This window comes from Tenrec ecaudatus, chromosome 2 (assembly GCF_050624435.1).
Source record: "Tenrec ecaudatus isolate mTenEca1 chromosome 2, mTenEca1.hap1, whole genome shotgun sequence".
NCBI classification, from domain to species: domain Eukaryota; kingdom Metazoa; phylum Chordata; class Mammalia; order Afrosoricida; family Tenrecidae; genus Tenrec; species Tenrec ecaudatus.
Window position 1 is genome coordinate 30,069,810 of NC_134531.1, and position 20,489 is coordinate 30,090,298.

Sequence of the window (20,489 nt, forward strand, 5' to 3'; positions counted from 1 at the left end):
AGACTCCTCACCACTGGACCAATGATAGCATCGTGATGCACTAAGAAAGGATTGAAGGCATCAAAGATTTCATCTTGCTTGGAGCCACAGTTAATGCTCATGGAAGCATCGGTCAAGGGGTCAAAAGATGTATTTGTACCCCTTAAATCTGCACAGTGTGGGAAAGTGAAGGTGCTCCTCAGGGGGTGTGCCCCACGCAAGCCATGCTGTTTTCCATTGCCTCCAATACATAGGAAAGAATTGTAGTTGTCGCTGCCCAGTGCCTGTGACCCCTAGTGACCCAGTGCACAACAGAACAAAACGCTGCCTGGTCCACACCATCCCCACGATTGTTGCTGTGTTTGAGCCCATTGGTGGTACCCACTGCGTCCATCCATCTCATCAAGGGTTCCCCTGCTTTTTGCTCCCCCTCGACTTGATGTCCTTTTGCAGGGACTGTTGTCTCCTGATGATCTGTGCAGAGCACATGGCTCAAAGTCTAGCTGTCCTTACTTCTAAGGAGCACTCTGACTATCCAGCCTCTAAGACCAGTGGGTAGCTTTAAAGAGATGGAAATGTAGCCTGGGGAGCAGATAGCCATAGACAGAAGCTTTAGCGTCACATTTTGATACTTTTCTTTCATAAAGGTGTCCATGCTTCTGTAGCAATGCATTTCGACTGTGCTTCATAGATGCAAATTGCATTCATTCCATTTTCTTGGCTCCTAGACATGGACCTTGTCCTGGGTGAGATAGTAAAGGAACACCGCGGCCCTTCCTGAGATAAACTTCTCTGGACAAGCCTACTTACTGTGGATGGCTGTTGGCTAACATCTAGCTCCAGTTTTTATTTTCCTATCTACTTGTTCCTTTGTACCAAGCAGAAAACACACACACACACACACACACACACACACACACACACACACACCAGGAGCCACTGTAGGGCAATTCTGGCTTTCCCTCTGATGTGAGTTAGGAGCGGATCATCCAAAGAGAGGTCATTCTGGGTCCCAAGTTCAGGAAACAGAGCCCTTGGCCCTTCCATTGTTCTGCGTGACTTCAACAGGTCAATGGGTGTGCTTAGGCTTGCTGGGCCCTGCAGCTGGGCTAGACTCCAAGTGCATAGTAGCTTCCCGAGTTCTAACTGGGTCTGTCCCAGGTGTTACCTGTAGTGATATTTCTGAAGACTGCAGAGAGGTATGCAAACGTTCACATCTCTACTTTGGGTTTTCCACTAGCTTTACACTTTTCAAAGAAGGCAGCCGTGCGAGAGTTATTTTGGTGATGGGGTGATGCAAACCTTCCCACACGTTTCCCCAGGTGCCAGCCTCGCCCGATCGCCAGCAGTTTAGGTGTTCGGCATAATTTGCACCCTGCGCCAGCTTGTTCGTGTTTTGTTTTATTTTATTTTACTTTTCCCTTTACCTAGAAACGAGTCCACCATCTCAGAAGGGGCAGGAGGGGGGGAGCAAGGGCGAGGGGGAGAACAACTGACAAAATGTGATAGTGTTTTCTCGTTTCCTTAAAATGAAACCTTGTTACGAATGTCTCCCGGGATCGTGGTTGGATCGGATGTGGGCAGCGCGTCTCCCAGGACGTAAGGACGGAGTCTGCCGTTTGGGGGTGAACCTGGGAGCACGTCGCTCCGGAGCTCGGCGGTTTATGCTTCGGCCTGGCGTTCCGGGCGCCGCGTTGACTCACCTTCCCTTCCCGTTTGTGTCTGTCTGCCTCTTGCAGTGACGGTGGTGCTGTTTGTAGCTCTGCGGCGGCAGCGGAAAAAGGAGCCCTTGATCATTTCCAAGGAGGACATCCGCGACAACATCGTCAGTTACAATGACGAGGGTGGCGGGGAGGAGGACACCCAGGCCTTCGACATCGGCACCCTGCGGAACCCCGAAGCCATCGAGGACAACAAACTGCGGAGGGACATCGTGCCCGAAGCCCTCTTTCTGCCCCGACGGACTCCGGCGGCTCGAGACAACACGGACGTGCGCGACTTCATCAACCAAAGGCTCAAGGACAACGACGCGGACCCCACGGCGCCGCCCTACGACTCGCTGGCCACCTACGCGTACGAGGGCACCGGCTCGGCGGCCGCCTCGCTGAGCTCGCTGGAGTCGCTGGCCGCGGACGCCGACCAGGACTACGACTACCTAAGGGACTGGGGCCCTCGCTTCAAAAAGCTGGCCGATCTGTACGGAGGGGCGGACAGTGACAAGGACGCCTAGGACGTTGCCTTTTGTGTTCTTTTCCGAGCCAACCCCGGTGGTCCCTGCGTGAGAAGCGGCTCCCCCGCTATTGATCCCCGGCTGCGGACCGCTGGTAGAGATCTTTTTCTAGTACACTTTGATGCGCTTCCAAGAGACAGATTTTTATTTTTTAGTGCCCCCAGTTTGCTAAAGGTGGGGGAAGGGGCCACTTGCTCCCCGCGTGCTCCCTCCGGGACAAGCTGAGAACCCTCAACTCCACGGGCGTGGTTTGCTTCCTCCTTCCCCGGAGCCTGTCCCTTCCCAGTTCCAGGGGTCGGGGATGCGGGGCGGCGGGAAGGTGCTTCTCCGATGACACGGTCATTTCAGTAAAAGCCAGGTGATGGGAACCGTCATGCCACTGTTGCTGGCGAGTCAGCTCACGGAGATAATAAAACAATAGACGGACGTGTGCTTTCTAGACAGTAAATCCTGCGACAGCTGGGACCTATATAAAATGGGCAGCTCCCAACGTCCCCCCCAACAGAGTGGTAAAAACAAGGGGTGACCCTGCGCCCTCCCACCATCTGGCAGTCCCTCCGAGTTCCGGCTCTCACAGGTTTTACTGTATTTGAAAGGACACGGAATCGGGAATGACATCTGCTCATCCTGCTTGCTCTTCGGGAATTTTCCTGGCACCACTGTCCACCCATGTTTTAGGATCATCGTGAGCAAACCAAGAGCCAAGTTAATGGCACGGTTTAAAAACCACAGCAACAAGAGTTAGTGAATGTTCATTACTTGCTAACTCATGATGCATTAAATATCAGGCAGGCAAAGAGCTTGTCCTCATAAGAGAGGAAATGGGAAATACCTAATAACGTCCACAAAGGACATAGTTGGCATCCTTTTGAAGATGTGGCCACCCGATGTAGCCCACATCACTTGGAATGATTCCAGAGATCATCAGGCTAATCACAAATGAGTGGAAGGGTTGCCAATGTTCTTGAAAGAATTGCGGTGACACTTGTCTGTGGTTGGCAACAGTGTTATTCTTATACTTGAAAGTAGCACTCTGAGGTACAAGAATTCACATTCTTCAAATGCTTCTTACACAACTAAGGTGTGTGGGGAAAGCTAACAAACCCCAGCCCTGTCCTCTGAGTGTAGTGGAGAGATAAGAGCCCTCTGTGCTTGAAACCTTGCCCTGCACATCCGGAGGCATCTATGTATTTATATGAGATTGCCCGAGGTAATCGGCATCAGGGTCATGGTGAAGCCTACTTACCCTATGTTTGGGAGAAGCCGAAAGAGGAGAAACCTGGATCCCTTCTACACAAGTGTTTAAGATCAGAATTAAAATGATAGTTGATTTTCAAAAGCATTCCTACTTTTTTTCCCACTTTGCTTCCATGGCAACCCCAGCATCCTTGTCTTTGAGCTGATGATAAACTAATGGTCTCAAACTCTCAGAGAAACACAATGCAAAATGCATCCAGGCTATTTTGTCTCTAATTATGCAGTTAGCATTGCAGTCGCATGGTTGAACTGGTCTTAGCCAGTTGGCAGGTTCAAATCATGATATCCAAACGCTGTTCTAATGATCTTTACCATTAGAATCTTACGTAGTACGGGGATTAGAAACTTCCAAAGCACTGTACTAAAAACCAAACAAAACAGTCTGTGTATTTAGAAAATGTGCTTCAGCATATGCTGACTTTTATCTTCTGTTAATATTCATTTTTACTGGTCATTTTAGTATCTTTCCATTGGTTTAATATCCTAGCAGCCTATACTGTCTATTGGGAAACACATCGTGTTACTTGAGTCTTGAAGTAGGTGTCTTACCCAGAAAATTATGGCAGTACCTTTAAAACAAATGTAGCATCTTGGGGTAGGCAAGATTAGACAAGAGCGAAAATTTTTACAATCATATTATTCCTTGTTTCCTAAATGACTTTCTGATTTGTAATAGCCTTCCCTGTAGATGAGCAAACTCTTCCAGCTTGGACCATTTCCTCTGACGGGGCTTTCTTGTTCTGGTTCTGCGCGCGCACACAGGAATGCAAAGAAAACGCTCAAGAGGGCTTCCCTGTAATGAATTGATGTGTATCATAGTCAGGTACGTGTGTAAAGAAAGATAGCATCGTAAATATCATTCATAAGAACTAGTTATTCGTAGCAATAGAGGAGTACCACAATCACGGTTAACTGCCATCAAATTCTAGAACTCTCTCTTCTTAACTTCTTGTCATGTAACAAATTAGATCAGGAAAGATCGTCCTATAAAGAGAAAACTGTGTCATCAAAAAGTCTGCCTTTGGAACTCCTGGCATTAAGAGGAACATTGTCCAATGAGCAGGGCAGCTTCAGTTTCTTCCAAAGTGGAAAGGGCAGGCATTTGAGAGAAGAATGACTGAGATGTGATTGGCAGGGTATTTCCTAGCCCACCCTGAGAAGTGTCACCAAGTATCAAGAACAAGTTAGCAGGACTAAATATTGAGGCAACGGTTTCATCTTTTACCACAAAAGCTGATGAGGGAAACGACTCTCGAAGACACTGAATAATTTGAGCCTGAGAATGAATTCGGATACTTAGTACCGAAAACCCCGTGAAGCAGCCTGCTGCCCACGTGGGGCCGCCGATTTCAGTGCATCTCACTCACAAACCCTGAATGTAGTGCAAACATCCCTTACGTATCCTTTGAGTGAGACTGTCCTATTAGGAACCCTTGGTGTCTTAACGATTCGCTATCAGTTTCCTCATTTTACGTGAATCTGATCAAACTCCATTCACTTGGTAGAAACTGTTTTTCAGCTGCTTGATTCCCAAGTCAGTGTGAGAGACTGTTGGGGGGGGGGGGAGGGTGGATCATTTCCAGCTCCATTTTTTCACATTTCTCCTTCCTTCTTTTGGTCCTGAGAAGGCTGGAGGAGAGTGAAAAGTGAAATCCTTTTGCTTTAACCGCTGGGAGCTTCCAGGTCACTCACGACAAGCAGGTTGCTTATGCGAGTTATTTGGAGGATTGTTGAGGTCTCTGACTAGGGGTCCTCTCTTCGAAGGGAAGGGCCGTGGTGGTTTCGTGGGTGATGGCTGGAACCCACCTTTAGAGAGAGATGCAGCTGGCTGCTCCCAAAAAGATGTACAGCCTTGGAGCCCTCAGAAACTCTGTCCTGTAGGGTTAACGTGAGTCTGATCATGGGAAGAGGGGCTTCTCACCACTGAGCTGTTTCCTAGAAAAAGACGGAGATTTAAAACACTAAGCCATTATGCTTCTGTGTAAGGCCCCTCTTGCTTCTTGGTACTTTCTCCGGAGAGGCATGCAGAATGCTACCCCCATAGAAGTATAACAATCAAATGGGGGTCAAGGAAAGATGGTCCCATAAAACCATCCGGAGAGGAATCTGGGCCCACTCAGCTATTCAGCTTGGTTCAGTTTTCCAGTGTTGTCCTAATTGTAAGGTTAAAGGGAGGGTCTCATACAAAAGGACTCCCTTTGTAGACAGAACAAAAAGTGGCAGCTTCCCTTTTAGTGTAAACACAGCTCCCAAAAGGTGGCGCCAAGTATTTGTGGCTTGTTTGTTCATTTGGTTTTTGTAATTGCATCTGCATTGTGGACACATCCAAGTCAACATTAGGACGCCTCCATCAGTCACACTGATGAGTACCTACCTGTCCCATCTCCTGATCTGCAGCACCGTGTCTCCCGGCAATGGCTGGGTCACTGGCCTTCTTAGACTGGTCGTATCTGGGGCCCATGGAAAGGGTGGGCTTGCAAGGAGGAAGCAGTGGTTTGCTAGAAGGCAGACTCGGTGTTCACATCCTTAACAGCTTGATTCCTTTCCCCAGGGACACAGCCACCACACCCATTCTTTCACCTGGCCTGCTCATTTCGAAGTGGCTTTGGAAGAACGCCCTAAAAAAAAAACATGACCCCCATTTGTGGGGATGTATCCAGTGAAAAGGATTGTCCTTTTTTCTCTCCCACCCCCCCACCCCCAATCTGGAGGAAATCTCTCTCTCTCTCTCTCTCTCTCTCTCTCTCTCTCTCTCTCTCTCTCTCTCTCTCTCATTGTGACAAGGGATTTCAAAATCCGAGCAGGCCACTGAGTGTCAATGAACCCAGCCGCCCAGCCACTATTTTGTCAGCTCCTCGCAGCAGGAAGATGAACACTTGGTCGGTGGGTTTGCAGGAAGACTAGTCCTGTCTAGGCTCGGGTGGGCTGCTTTTCTGTCCCGGAGTACTGCCTCTTTAAAATTCCTGTGGCTCCCATCGCAGCATTTCGCATCTCCCCATGGCATCTTTAGGGAACCGTTTCCGAGCAGGATCATCCTCTACGAGAAAGGTGGAACCCCAACCGTATTTTAAAGTGGAAAGCAATACCCTCTCAGAAAGGTAAACGCGTGGACTCACACACTCGTTCCAAGTTAATAAAGAAATAGCTCATTTCTAGAGCCAGGGGTTTATGGTCTCTGCATCGTCAATTTAATTTAAGCATTGCCGAGACCATCTTTAATCCACTCCCCATTTTGTAATACCTTACTTATGATGCATTTTCATTTTTTAATTTGGGTGAGGTGGGGGGGTGGGGCTTGCCCGCCAGAGCCAGTAGATGAAAGTGCCGTAAGGAGGTCAGACGGAACAGAGGCTGTTACCCACCGTATTTCAGACTCGACGGAGGCACTTAGCCGAGAGCCACTGGGTTATTAGATTAATTTCAAAAGAGCTTTTACAAGTTGCTTAAATCCTCTTTTTTTTCTTCTTTCCTTTTTTTTTTTAAACCCACGGACCACAAACTCAGATTTCTCCTCAAATGGGGTTAATTTGACAAATGAGGCATGGGCCCAGCCTTGTGGAAAAGCATTCCGCTATAATGAGATCCTGAGTCTTTCTCGGGAGACCACGCTATTTATGTAAATATGTCTGGAGGCACCTTCTGTGAGCTTTTAGTTTTCTATGATCTATTAGTTTAGTGTTTCTTAAAGAATCCAATGTATAGACTTACTAGGCATTCAGGGGAGGGGTGGGGGGGATGCTGTGTAGCCAACGTACACCCGACCTGCTCGGAAGAAACCTAGGAACGCCGCCAAACGGCTGCCCGGTGTTGTTTGTGATTCATCCCGTCGCTTCGAGAAGTCAGTTGCGTCAGCTAGGCATTCTGATAAATGCACCGTGTGTCTTCAGTAGTCCCAAGCTAAACCAATTGGGCACTCGCCGGCTGTGATTTGTGATCCTAAACCCAGGAAAATAAAAGCTTTTGGGTATTGATTGTTTTTAATTAAAAATACTCCCAAGTATAAATTGAAACTGATGCCACCGTTGAAGATTTACTGGCTGCCGTGTTCTGTTGGGGGCATTTCTCCCCCTCGTCAGTGTCGCTCCTGTCTCGGGCGACGAAAGCCCCTGATGGAAGGCAGTCGCCGTGCTGTCTCCGTCATTTCCAGTTAGGGAGGTGTTCCCAAGTTCACGGTTGACATCGGAAAGTTTTCTGTGGGAAAAAGACTGCGAGCTCTCTACGCTCACTTGCGGGCGCCGGGCCTTTTGTTGTCTGCAGATGGCAAATCCACACTCCTAGAAATGGCCACTTCTTTGCTTTTATGTTTTTTTTCCTCAGACGTATGAATTTGAAAAGAATGCAATTTAAGACGTGATTTCTCACAGAGAGTAAATATACCTTTTGCAAATCAATTTTTGTAACAAGTTATTTATATGATATTACTTAATAAACTGTTTTTTTTTCTAACTTGGTTTTTTTTTCCTCTCCCACCCCAAGTCTCTCAAGCGACTGCTTAGTAATCACAGAGATTTTTTTTAATGTACATGCTTCTACATGCCTTATCGTTCTGAATCTGCCGCCTTACCCTCTCAGATAGCTAACTGAAGTGGACTCGTTTCACAAGAACTAGCTTGTAAACTATAGTTTCCACCAGCGAGCAGTATTTATCATTGACACTGCCCCGCAGCTGCCTCACTGCCGGGACATCCAGAATTATTCTGTTATTTATGGAATGGTTGTCTTAAGGAGAAAGCTGTTTATCCTCGTGCTAATTGCTTTGGATGAAAAGGACAATGCTCGATTTTTGCCCATCCCAAAACTCCAACCTCCATCTTCCTCCCATGAAAACAATTACCGTGTCTCTGGATCTCCGGTTCCCAAAAGAAAGAGAAACAGCAGAAGCCAGGCCAGAAGGCGTTGAGAATCTAATTCTTCCAGCATTGAGAGTTGATCAGTAAATAAAATGGCTTTAGCAGATTCTAAGCCATAGCATGCTTGTTTTTGTTTTGCTGAAGCTGCCTAGAGTCACAGAAGCGACTGCATACATTTTTAAGAGGGAGAATATATAGCTTGGCGAATTTTTTTTTTAACCGACGCATTTGTTAGCTATCTATTAGGCCCACTTTTTTACCATAGGCTGAGTTGTAGGTTCCCTCCTCTTCCGAAACACACGTCCTGGAGAAACGATGTTATCAGCTCACAACTAGTGAGCAAGCTGAAGGGGACATAGAGCTGTCTTAAGGGAGGTACAGCTAAAAGGCTACCTGAGTCATGTGGCGGTGATGGTGGAAGTGGTCGGGAACTCTGTTCAGATGCGTCTCAATTCATAGAACTGCCCCCAGAGGGTCTCCTCGGCTCTAATCTTTATGTGAGCAGATTCCAGGTCTTTTCTTCTTGGAGTGGCTTTGGGGTTCAAACCTCTGACCTTTCAGCAGTTGAGGCTTCATTATTGCGCTGCTGAGGCCCCTGACCTGAATTCACAGGGAGGAGAAACTTTCTGCCCAGGTGGAGGTGTGGGGGGAGTTAGGAATCAACCGGCTTCAGATAAAGTTTGCAGAGAGAGGCCATCGAGAAAGAGCAGCAGAGGAAATAGGAAAGACGGGTGTTTAAAGGGAACAGGAGGCATGGCAAGGCCTCTGAGCTGAGGGCCCTGAAGAGCATGAGGCTGGAGAAGCCACCTGGCACCACACGCACAAAGGGTCACACGTGCCAAAGAAGTCGTTTCCCTCCTGGCTTTGGGTTCTTTTTCTTTTGCCGTCTGTGTGTTTAAAGCCAGCTTGGCAAGAAATGGGAACCCACGTAGAGGATGATATCATCAGAAATACACTTTTTGAACAATGTGTAGTTTATGGAGTATTGGAATGGGGCCCGGCCCCCAGCTTTGCACTAACTTCAAGAGCAGGGGTGCGTGCCTTAAGGCAAAAGCATCAAGCCTGGTCTGCAGGGTGTTAGGAAACTTCAGAGCCCTTGGGTTAAGTGTTTGATTGTTAGCCTGGGGTTGGTAGTTTGAATCCAACCAGAGGAACCTCAGAAGGCAGACCTGGTTACCTGCTTTTGAAAGGTCAACACCTGGAAACGCATAGAACAAACCTTCTCTGCATTGAGTTTACCACCATGAGTCAGCATGGGAAAGGCAGAGAATGGGCAAGGTCAAGTTCAGAGAAGCAGATTCCTTGGCTAAGTTCAGCCCCTTTCCCATCACCTTAACAAACCACTTATCATTAAAACAAATCATTTGTACGATAATTACCTCAATAAAGGCCCTAGATGGTAGAGCAGTGGTTCTCGACCTTCTTAATGCTGCGACCCTTTAGTACAGTTCCTTGTGTGGTGGTGACCCCCCAACCATAAAATTATTTTCATTGCTACTTCATAACTGTAATTTTGCTACTGTTATGAATCAGGCTACTATTACGAAAGGGTCATTCAACCCCCCCAAAGGGGTCGCAACCCACAGGTTGAGAACCGCTGGTCTACACTGGGTCTGGCTCCTCTCAGAAAGGTTGAAAGTTCAAATCCACACACAGGAGCCCCAGAAGAAAGGTCGATGATCCACTCTCCAACGTTCACATCCACTGGAGGCCTGGGGATCCCTATTTTGAAGCACGGGGGGTCGCCATGAGTCAGAATTGCCTTGAGAGCAAAGGGCTTTGTTAGATTTGTTTAAATTATGAAAATACAGTGTATTTCATTTAAAATGAAATTGGTATGGGAAGTATATAGTTAAACTAGTTCTTAGGATAATGAGTCATAGCTGCTGCAACACAGCCTCTCCTAAATCTTTAAAAAAAAAAATCTTGCTTCAATCTTGTGAAGTCCAGAGTGCTTTGGGCCTTTCACCCTCTGAAGAAGGTGTGTTATATGGAGCACCCCACCTGCGGTGGGGGTCGAGAGGGGGGCAGTAGTCATATGGGATGCTTCTGAGGGCAGGTCCTGAACATGGTGCCGTCATCTCATTGGCCAGCACTCAGACACGAGTGGCCCCAGCCAACTGTGCAGAGACTCAGAGATAGAGGCAAGCGCTGTGTATTGCACTGGGAGCCTCTTCACATATAAGTTGTCAACCTAGCGATGGATTTTCAAGTCCCTTCCATTTCAGTCAGCAGAGCAAATCATCTCCCAGAATAACCGTGAGGGAGTTCTCAGAAGATGCAGGCACCCCTTTGCAAGGTCAGCCTTCAGCACCCTTTCCTTAAAAGGTGCTTGATTGTCTATCTACCATCCACCACCTCCAATGGTCATGACAGGCATTGCTAATCAATTAACACACTCGTTCATGGGTCTCCTAGACCTAGTCTGAGAATCCCTAATAAGAACCCCACAGAAGCTACCCAAGATAGGACAAGCTTGACTGATTGGTTATCCCCTAACTAAGATTCTGTTCTTCAAGAAAAGAATTGTTTTCTTTCGTTCGGGTTTGGTTGAGTAGCCACCTTTGGCATTTGGAAAGAGTGTTCTGGTCTTGACATTGTTAAAAGCTTGGAACAATGGAGAAAACTGGGCCTGCCGTCGTCATTAGCTCACATTTCTCTTTCATGAATCAGAACCAGCAAGCTGGTATCTCTTGGTTTAGACAATTCCAATAGTAGCTTCAACTTGGTTGCTGCATCCCCCTTCAGTGATACTACTAAGCCTTTCCACTTATTTTGCAAATATTATTTGAGGATCTACTGTGGGCCAGGCACAGAGCAAGGTGACAGGGATGAGGTGGTAAACCCTACTCCATGCATCCCTGTCCATCAAAGGCTGCCATCATTTAACCTCGCATTATTAGTAAGAGTTTGTTTGATGACACATTTTATACTGAATGATACCTTGATTCCTTCCAGCACTTCCCTAGGTCTCATATTCCTGAACTCAATACTTTTCCAAATCTGCTATGAATAGATATAGCTCCTTACAAAAAATAGATCGTCTCCTGCTTCTCTGTACAATATACTTATTCTTTTTTTAATGCCTTCCTTGACATATTAGATCATCTTTATTGCTTCCTATGCCATTTAGTCTAAAAAACTTAACTTTTAGCGGTGACTATATCTTGTTTTCACATTGGTAAGAAAATGTCGCCATATACTCAGTAAAGGAGCAGTTTTATAGGAGCTTTTAGCTTTGCTTAACTGCCTGATAATATTGCCTTGCTTTTCGACAGCACTTTAGAAAGAAGGAATATGTATCACAAGTGGCCTGGACGATTGGCTGTACTGTTGCCATTTTCCATACAAAATAAGCAGGGCCATGTGTCCCAAATCCCCATCATAGCCATTTGAATTATACTGACTTTTTTTTTTGACACAGATTCTGAAGTCAGTCCTGACTCCCCACTTTTGTCCTCAGCATGCTGAGCCCAACCTCACCTCAAATCCCAAATATCTGAAAGAAAGGTATATTGAGAGAAGTTGTTTCAGACAATTAAATGACATTGAACTCAACCAATGGCTGCATCCTCAAAGACATTCCTCTCTATCAATATCAGCCCAAATGTTCTCCAGAAAAGGAAAAGGGGAGGGGGGAAATCCTGAAAAGTAAAGTAAAGCCAATGCTGTGGAATCGATCCTGACTCAGGGCAACTCCGGGGGACAAAGTAGGACTGCCCCCTGAGGGTTTCCACGGCTATAATCTTTATAGAAGCCGATTGCCACATCCCAGACTAGTTCCATTTTCCTAACTGATTTTATTATGAAACTGAAACAATGTTCTCAAAATATCTCCAAGAAACAAAATTTCCCACACGGTTGCAAAAGCTCTGATTGTTGTATAAGAATAATCCTGACCATACAGATGCGTCAAACACCCAATTACGATGTACCCTCTGTAGGCTGCCAATGCCCTAGAAAAGGAAAGGAAGATGGAAAAAAATAAATAAAAATAGGGACTTCCTGCAGCTCCTGACAACATTCCAGTGTTGTGGTCATAGGAAGAGTCATTGAGGAAGAAGAGAGACTGGCTCAGAGCAACCAAGTCCTGACCCCAGTTCTCCACCCTGATGGCCTTTGGGGAACCCAACTGCCAACTAGGTGGGTATCTATGGGGCACAGGGTTGTTAGATGCAATCAAGACATGCCCAACTCGCAGTGACCTTATTACAACAGAATAAAATACTGCCCAGTCCTGCATCCGCCGCACATGAGGTTTCTGTTGGAGCCCATTGCTGCACCCACGGTGTCAGTACATCACACTGAGAGTCTTCTGGATCATAGCTCCTCCATTTGACCAAACATGATGGCCTTTTCCCGCGATTGGTTTCTCCTGATGGCATGTCCAAAGTCTGTGAGATCAAGTCTCACCATCCTTACTTACCTTTCAGGAGCATTCTGGCTGACTTCTTCCAAGACAGCGTTGTTTGCTCTTCCGGCAGTCAATGGCACTTTCACTATTCTTTGCCAGCACCATCCTTCAAGTGCACCGATCCTTCTTCGGCCTTCCTTATTCACGGTCCAACTTTTACATGCAGATGAGGCCATGGAAAATACCATGATTTGGGTCAGGCGCACCTTAATCCTCAAAGTAGTATCCATGCTTTTCCACAGCAACATATTGTGCAGCAACATATTGTTTGATCTCTTGACTACTACTTCCATGAGCATTGATTGTGGACCCAAGCAAGAAGAATCCTTGACAAGATCAATGCATTCTCTGGTTATCATCATGGTTCCTATTGGTCCAGTTGTGAGGATTTGGGTTTTTCTTTGCTTACAAACTAACAGAAACAAAGCTTAACTTCACCCTCTGTAACTCACTTGAAACTACTAATTTAAACTCAGAGCCTGCCAAACCCGTGTCAGAGTAAATCGGTGCCCAGTGGGGGTTGTTTTCTTGGAAGTTTATCACTACGCCTTTCTTCCACAGCACCATTAGGTAAACTTGAACTTCCAACCTTTCAATTAGCACATGAACCATTTATACCTCCGAGAAGCTTCTTTCTTACTTAAGAACTCCATTTCCATGCAGTCAATTCCAAGTCAGAGCAACCCTATCAGAGAGCGTTCACCAACCACAACATTCACCCACAGAGTGGCTAGGCTAGTGGATTCACACGGAGTGCTTCACCACTGCGCCACCACAGCTCCAGATTTCTCTATAACTGGAGTCGATTTCTGTTTTTCACCCTGATTCCTAACAGCATCGGAGACTCAACTATAGTCATTTTCAGGTCCCTTCTTATGGTTTCTCATTGATCTCACAGAAAGGGTCTAAGGGACAGAGGTTGAGTCCAGATTGGGGATTGAGAGAAGAGAAAGCGCCATGTTAAAGTTAAAAGGGGGTGGGGGATGCTAGGAGAGGTAGAGGGATTCCAGAAAAATGTGTATTCATTTTCTGTCTTATCCTTCCCCTCTCTCCTTCCACCAACACAAAGCAGAGACACTTATTGATTGATCAGAACCGTGTTGGGTGTTTTGGTTTTTTGTTTTTTCTACTATTGTTATTATGTCATGTCCTCAGAAGGGCAAGATCAAAGGATTAAGATATCCTCCTGACTCTTTCCTAGCCATTGGCTTTGGCAAAGACTCAGAAGGAACTGTGAGTGACCCCGGAATGTCACTATCTCTAATTTAATGCCAATTTATAACACTGGTTTTTTAAATGTGATACTATCTATAAGCATTATAAAATGTACTCATTTATAGTATTAAATATATTAAATAATAGCTTCAGTGGAGCCAGTCTTCATTTATTTCTGAAATTTCTTGTGTGAAGATAGCTTTACTACCTACTTTATATGTAAAATACATTTTTTAGTTACCATAAATCAAGAAAATGAGGACAAAGTATTTTCTGATTTGTGCATACATTTAGATTGGGAGGGATGGGAAACTCCTGCAACATTGTAAAAATGAGATCACAACTGAGTTCACATTTCAGGACAGTTTGAAAATTAGTACCGAAAACAAGATGCTAAACTCAGCCACCTCCCTTTGGTTACAAAGAAGCACCTTATAAGGACTTAGCAAAATGATTCCAAGATCAAATGATGACTGTCTAGTTGCTAGGTGGAGAGGCAGACTGACTGCGACATGCAAACATGAACATCGTTGCCTCCAAAGCGACACTGGAACCTCCTTATGGGGACAGCACTGGGCTGCCCCTGTACGCTGCACATTTCCTGACCCGGACCTGAAAAGAGCCCGGGTCATGTCATGTTCTCCACAGGCCGTGTTGTTTGCTGCAACCACATTGGCTCCTCACGTTCAATAGCAGGAAAAGCATGGCCCTCTCCTTCACCATCCGAGAGATGCGATGCTCAAGGCCGTTGCTGTGGACACTGCGTCTTCTGAATGCCTTTACTCAAGGGTGTTCACCTTCCAGCACTGTATGGGATAATATTCTGTTGTAATCTGTACTGTTTTCATCGGTTAATTTGAGGAACTAAGTCACAAGACTTTTCTTCCCAATCTTTCTAACTCTAAAAAGTTTGCTGAAACCTGTCCACCAGCGGGGACCATGCTGCTGTTTGAGTCTAGCATCCTCTCCATAGGCCTTAGACATTTCTAACTGGGGTGCCCTGTCCATCATCATATCAAACACACATATTGGGCTACTAACTTCAAGGCTGGCAGTTCAAAACCATCAGCTACTCGGAGAAGGACAAAACTTGCTAACCCTGGTTAGATTTACAGTCTCAAAAACCACCAGGCACAGTTCTACATTGCTATGAGTTGGAATCAACTTGATGGCAATACATTTGGTTTTAGGATCCTTGGTGGCATAGTTGGTACATTGAGATACTTACCTCAGGGTCATCAGTTCGAAACTACCAGCCTTTCTGAAGGAGAAAGATGAGGCTTTCTACTCCCTATAAGATTTACAGTCTCCGAAACCCATGCTCTATAATGTTGCTAGGAGTCAGGATCGATGTGGCAGTGAACTTGAGTTTGAGACGCCTTTGCCTCACTACATGCATCCAGTTGTAGTTTCTTAGCTTACATAGCATTATTATATACACAATCAGACATATTTTCTTTTTGTAATTTTTGTTTCGTATTTTAGAATCACTTGATTTTTTAATGTCCATGTTTTTTGGCTATAGTTCATCTGAGAGGGATCGGGCACTGGGTGTGTTTTGCCAATGCATTAAAGGCATTATGAAGAAAGTGGAGGACAGGATTTGAAACTGCATTTAGAGCAAATTCTTGGATGATTCAAATGCACACCAATGTTTGAGATAGAAGCCAAGCTCCTATATAATAAAGCCAAAAGCAATCTCAACAACTTAAGTATATTAGCCAGAATCATCAGAAAACAAAAGCAAATTCAGGGGAATTCAAATAGGCAAAGAAGAAGTAAAGATCTTGCTATTTGCAGATGACGTAATTCTATATGTAGAAGACCCAAAAGACTCCACTAAGCAATCAAGCACTTCAGAAAAGGAGCAAAATGCAAAATTAACCAGCAGAAATCCATTGGATTCCTGTATAACCGTGAAGAGAGCTACAAAAAAGATATTAAGAAAACAATACATTCACAATAACTACACAAAGATGAAATACTTAAGAATACACCTAGCTAAAGAAATAAAAGCTCTGTGCAAAGAAGACTGCAGCATAGTATTACAGGACATATCAATGGAAGAATATCCCATGTTCATGGATAGGCAGACTAATATTGTGAAAATGTCAGTACTACTTACAGATACAGCACAATTCCGATCCAAATCCTGAATAAAGTATATAAGAAATGGAACACCTGATTACCAACGTCATATGGAGAGGTAAGAAACCCGAGATAAGCAAAAAGCTACTTAAAGAGAAGAATCGGGTACCTGATTAAACACCTACTACATAGTTACAGTAGTCAAAACAGCCTGGTACTGATTCAATGATAATTACAATGACCAATGGAACAGAACAGAACATCCAGAAGTTAATGCATCCACCTACAGATATCTTTTTATTATTATTATTGATTTTATTTGGGGTTCTTACACCTCTTATCATAATCCATACATATATGCATTGGGTCAAACACATCTGTACATAAGTCGTCATAAACTTTTTCAAAACATTTTCTTTCTACTGGAGCCCTTGATTATCAGCTCCTCAGTTTTTATTTGGTCCTCCTTCCCCCACCTTCCTCTCCCACATCCCTTTGATAATTTATCAAGTTTTTTTCCGTGTCTTACACAGACTGTTGGCTCCTTTCACCCACTTTCTGCTCTCTGTCCCCCTAGAGGGGAGCATATGTCAATTATTGTGATCAGCTCTCCCACTCACCCCCCACCCCACTTCCCTTACCCTCCTAGTATCGCTGTTCCCCTTATTGGTCCTGGTTGGGGTATCTGTTCTGGATAGCCTGTGTTGCGAGCTCTTACATGTACCAGTGTACATGTTCTGGTCTAGCCAGATTTGTAAGACTGAATTGGGGTCATGATATTCGGTGGGGGGCATTAAAGAACTAGAGCAGGGGTGCCAAACTGGAGGTCCCCCAGATAATTTTTTGTGGCTCACGATGCTCTGAAATAAAATGACAATATAAAACACTGTTAAGACGAAAATAGTGCTTAGGGGAGATCAAGGCAATAATGTATACACAGTTCCCTCGTTACATTTTATTGTTGTGTGTTTCCTCAGTTATACTGCACCCTGACTGTCTTGACTCTTCCTTGTGGTCTTTCCGACAGGGGGTGTCCAATTGACTACTGATGGGCTTTGGATCTCCACTCTGCCTTTCCCCTCATTACCATTGATATGGTTTTTTTTGTTTGTTTTGTTCTTGGTCTTTGATGCCTGATACCTGCTCCCATTGACACCTCATGATCATACAAGCTGGTATGCTTCTTCCATGTGGGCTTTTATTTTTTTAATCATTTTTTGGGGGGCTTGTACAACGCTTATCACAACCAATACATACATCCATTTGTATCAAGTACATTTGTACATATGTTACCATCATCATGTTACCATCATCATTTTCAAAATATTTTCTTTCTTCTTGAGCCATTGGTATCAGCTCATTTTTCCTGGTCCCCCACCCTCTCTCTCTCAGAAACCCTTGATAATTTATCTTTTTTTTTTTTTCATGTCTTACACTGACCAACTTCTCCCTTCATCCACTTTTCTGTTGTCTGTCCCCTGGGAGGAGGTTATATGCAGATCATTGTGACAGACTCCCTCTTCTCCCCACCCCCACCCCCATCCCCTACCGCCCCCGCCAGTTTCCCCTTGTGCTCCTGGTATGGCTACTCTCAATGTTAGTCCTGAGGAGTTTATCTGTCCTGGATTCCCTGTGTTCCCAGCTCTTATCTGTACCAGTATACATGCTGTGGTCTAGCCAGCTTTGTAAGGTAGAGTTGGGATCATGATAGTGGTGGGGAGGAAGCATTAAAGAACTAGAGGAAAGTTGTATTTTTCATCATTGCTACATCGCACCCTGACTGGGTCGTCTCCTCCTCTTGACCCTTCTGTAAGGGGATGTCTAGAAACCTACAGATGGGCTTTGGGTCTCCACTCCGCACTCCCCCTCATTCACAATGATATGACTTTGTTCTGGGTCATTGGTGCCTGATACCTGATCCTATCAACACCTTGTGATCACAAAGGTTGGTGTGCTTCTTCCATGTGGGCTTCCTTGCTTCTCAGCTAGATGGCTGCTTGTTTATTTTCAAAACCCCAGATGCTATATCTTTTGATAGCTGGGCACCATCAGCATCTTTACCACAGTTGCTTATGCACCCATTTTGTCTTCAGCGATTATGTCAGGGACGGTAAACGCCACAGAGTACTGTGTGAGTAGAACAAATTGTTCTTACATTGAGGGCGTACTTGAGTGGAGGCCCAATGTATTATGAAGTATTTATAATACTTTATAAATAAATGTATGTACATAGATCTATTCCTCTATATTATATATAAATGTGTTTACATGCCTTTATTTAGACCTCTCTGAATGTCCGTTGCCTCACAGTGTTTTCCTCTACTTCCTTTTACTTTCCTCCTATCCTGTTCGGCCTTTCCACTATCATGTTCAGCCTTCCTTTGGGTTTTGGTAATTTCTCTTGGTCACATTGCCCTTGATGAGGCCTCGCCCTGACCCGAAGCATCCAATGCCCTCTTGCCATCACTTTTGGATCACTTATTCTTCCCTTGTCCCTGAGTTTCTTGGCACACCCCTCCTTTTCCTCCCCCTCCCCATTTCCTGTGCCCCCTCAGAATTGTCAGTCCCATAGTTCTCTCCTCCGGATTGTTCATTCCACCTATCTTGACCAGATAGACATGTATAGTCAATAGTAAGTGCAAAAAGCAAAGCAAAGCAAAGCATAACCCCCCAAAATAAGATAAAAAATAAATCAACAACAGCTAACACACAAAACCAACAAAACAAATAAATAAACCAACAGCAAAAATTGAAGCCTATCCATTGACCTTTATGAGTATTTTCCAGTCAAGTCCCCTGGGGTGCCACTCCCTGGCTCCAAAGTCCCCCTTTGGCATTCCTCAGGGACGTCCTTGCTTTGCTCCCCTTGTTGCTGATATGCCCTTAGTGCTTCATCCCAGTGTGGTGGGATCAGATCAGCCACCTCTCCCTCACTGTGTCCCCAGTGCTCTTCCCCTAAGTGCTTTGTGTCATGAGGGACGTCATCGTGTCTTGTGGTGGCCTACAGATACCTTTTCTTCAACAAAGGACCAAAAACTATCAAATGGGATAAAGAAAGCCTCTTCAACAAATGGTGTTGGATAAATTGACTCACCACATGCAGAAGAATGAAACAGAACCCATACTTCTCCCCATTCACAAAAACAAACTTGAGGTAAATTAAAGACCAAAGTTATCAGGATCATCAATGAGAAAACTGGGACAACTTAAGGCCCCTATTGCAAGGCATACATAGACTGCCAAGTGTAATAACGGAAGCACACACAGTGGAAGGCAAAATAGATGACTGGGACCTGCTTAAAGCAAATCATTTGCGCACATCAAAAGATTTTATTAAAAGAGTAAATCAGGAGCCCAAAGATTGGGGGGTAGGGTGGAATTTTTATCAATGACACAATGGACAAGGGTATAATTACTAAAACCTACAGAACACTACAATACCACAATAAAGCATACAAGTGATTCAATTAAAAAGTAGGCAGAAGACATGAACAGACTGTTCACTAAAATGACACTCAAATGGTTATCACATGCAAAAATTATCACAATCACTAGCCATCTTGTATATGCAAATTAAAACTATGATGAAAACCACCTTATTCTCAAAATGATAGCCTACTTTTAAAAAAAGAAAACAGAAAACAACAAATGCTGGAGAAGATGTGGAGAAACTGGAACTCTTTTTTTTTTAATCTTTTCATATGCCATCATATATTTCAATGCTAACAGATGTAACAATAACCTAAATGTAACTCTCAAAACTAGAACGCTTATACACTGTGAGTCAACCTGTAAATATATGCAGCCACTACGGAAAGTAATATGACACTACCTAAACCACCTGGAAATGGAAACCCCATACAATCCAGCAATCATGCCAAAGAGACAGAACATGAATAGAGGTATGCTCTCCCGTATTTATTGCAGCACAGTTCACAATAGAAGTTGAAAACAGCCCAAGTGCTCAACAATAGAAGAATGGATAAACTAAGATCCATACACAAAATGGAATACCATGCATTCCTAAAAAACACTGATGAAAGTGTGAAACATCTCATGACAAGGAAGGGCCTGGGAACCATATGCTGAGTGGTCAGTAATAACAAAAGGACAAACTGTATGCACCCACTAATACACAAAGGGGTACTCAAAAAAAAGAACATTTTTTTCCACAAAGCTATGTATTTAAATGTTTTTTACAAAAGAGCCTTCTATATTAGTCTGGGTTGACTAGAGAAACAAATTCATAGACACTCATGTGTATAAGAAAGAGCTTTATATAAAGAGTAATTGGACATTAAGAAAACATCCCAGCCCAGTCCAGATCAAGTCCATAAGTGCAATATTAGCCCATATGTCCAATACCAATCTTAAGGTCCTCTTCAGACTCACAAAACACATCCAATGACGCCAAATGCAGAAAGATCATAGGCCAGTGGGTGGAAAGTCTTGTGGA

At 44.6% G+C, this 20,489-nt stretch overlaps 1 protein-coding gene across 3 annotated transcripts in view; it reads left to right on the forward strand.

Annotated features, from left to right (window-relative positions):
• CDH6 (cadherin 6) overlaps positions 1-7,912 on the forward strand; it is a 200,422-nt gene extending 192,510 nt beyond the window's left edge. For all 3 annotated transcript variants that reach the window (XM_075540892.1, XM_075540891.1, XM_075540890.1), the window contains one exon: positions 1,719-7,912. In XM_075540892.1, coding sequence (XP_075397007.1) covers positions 1,719-2,209 — 491 coding nt within the window. In that variant the 3' untranslated portion in view covers positions 2,210-7,912. The remainder of the gene's footprint in view (positions 1-1,718) is intronic.
• The last annotated feature ends 12,577 nt before the right edge of the window (positions 7,913-20,489 follow it).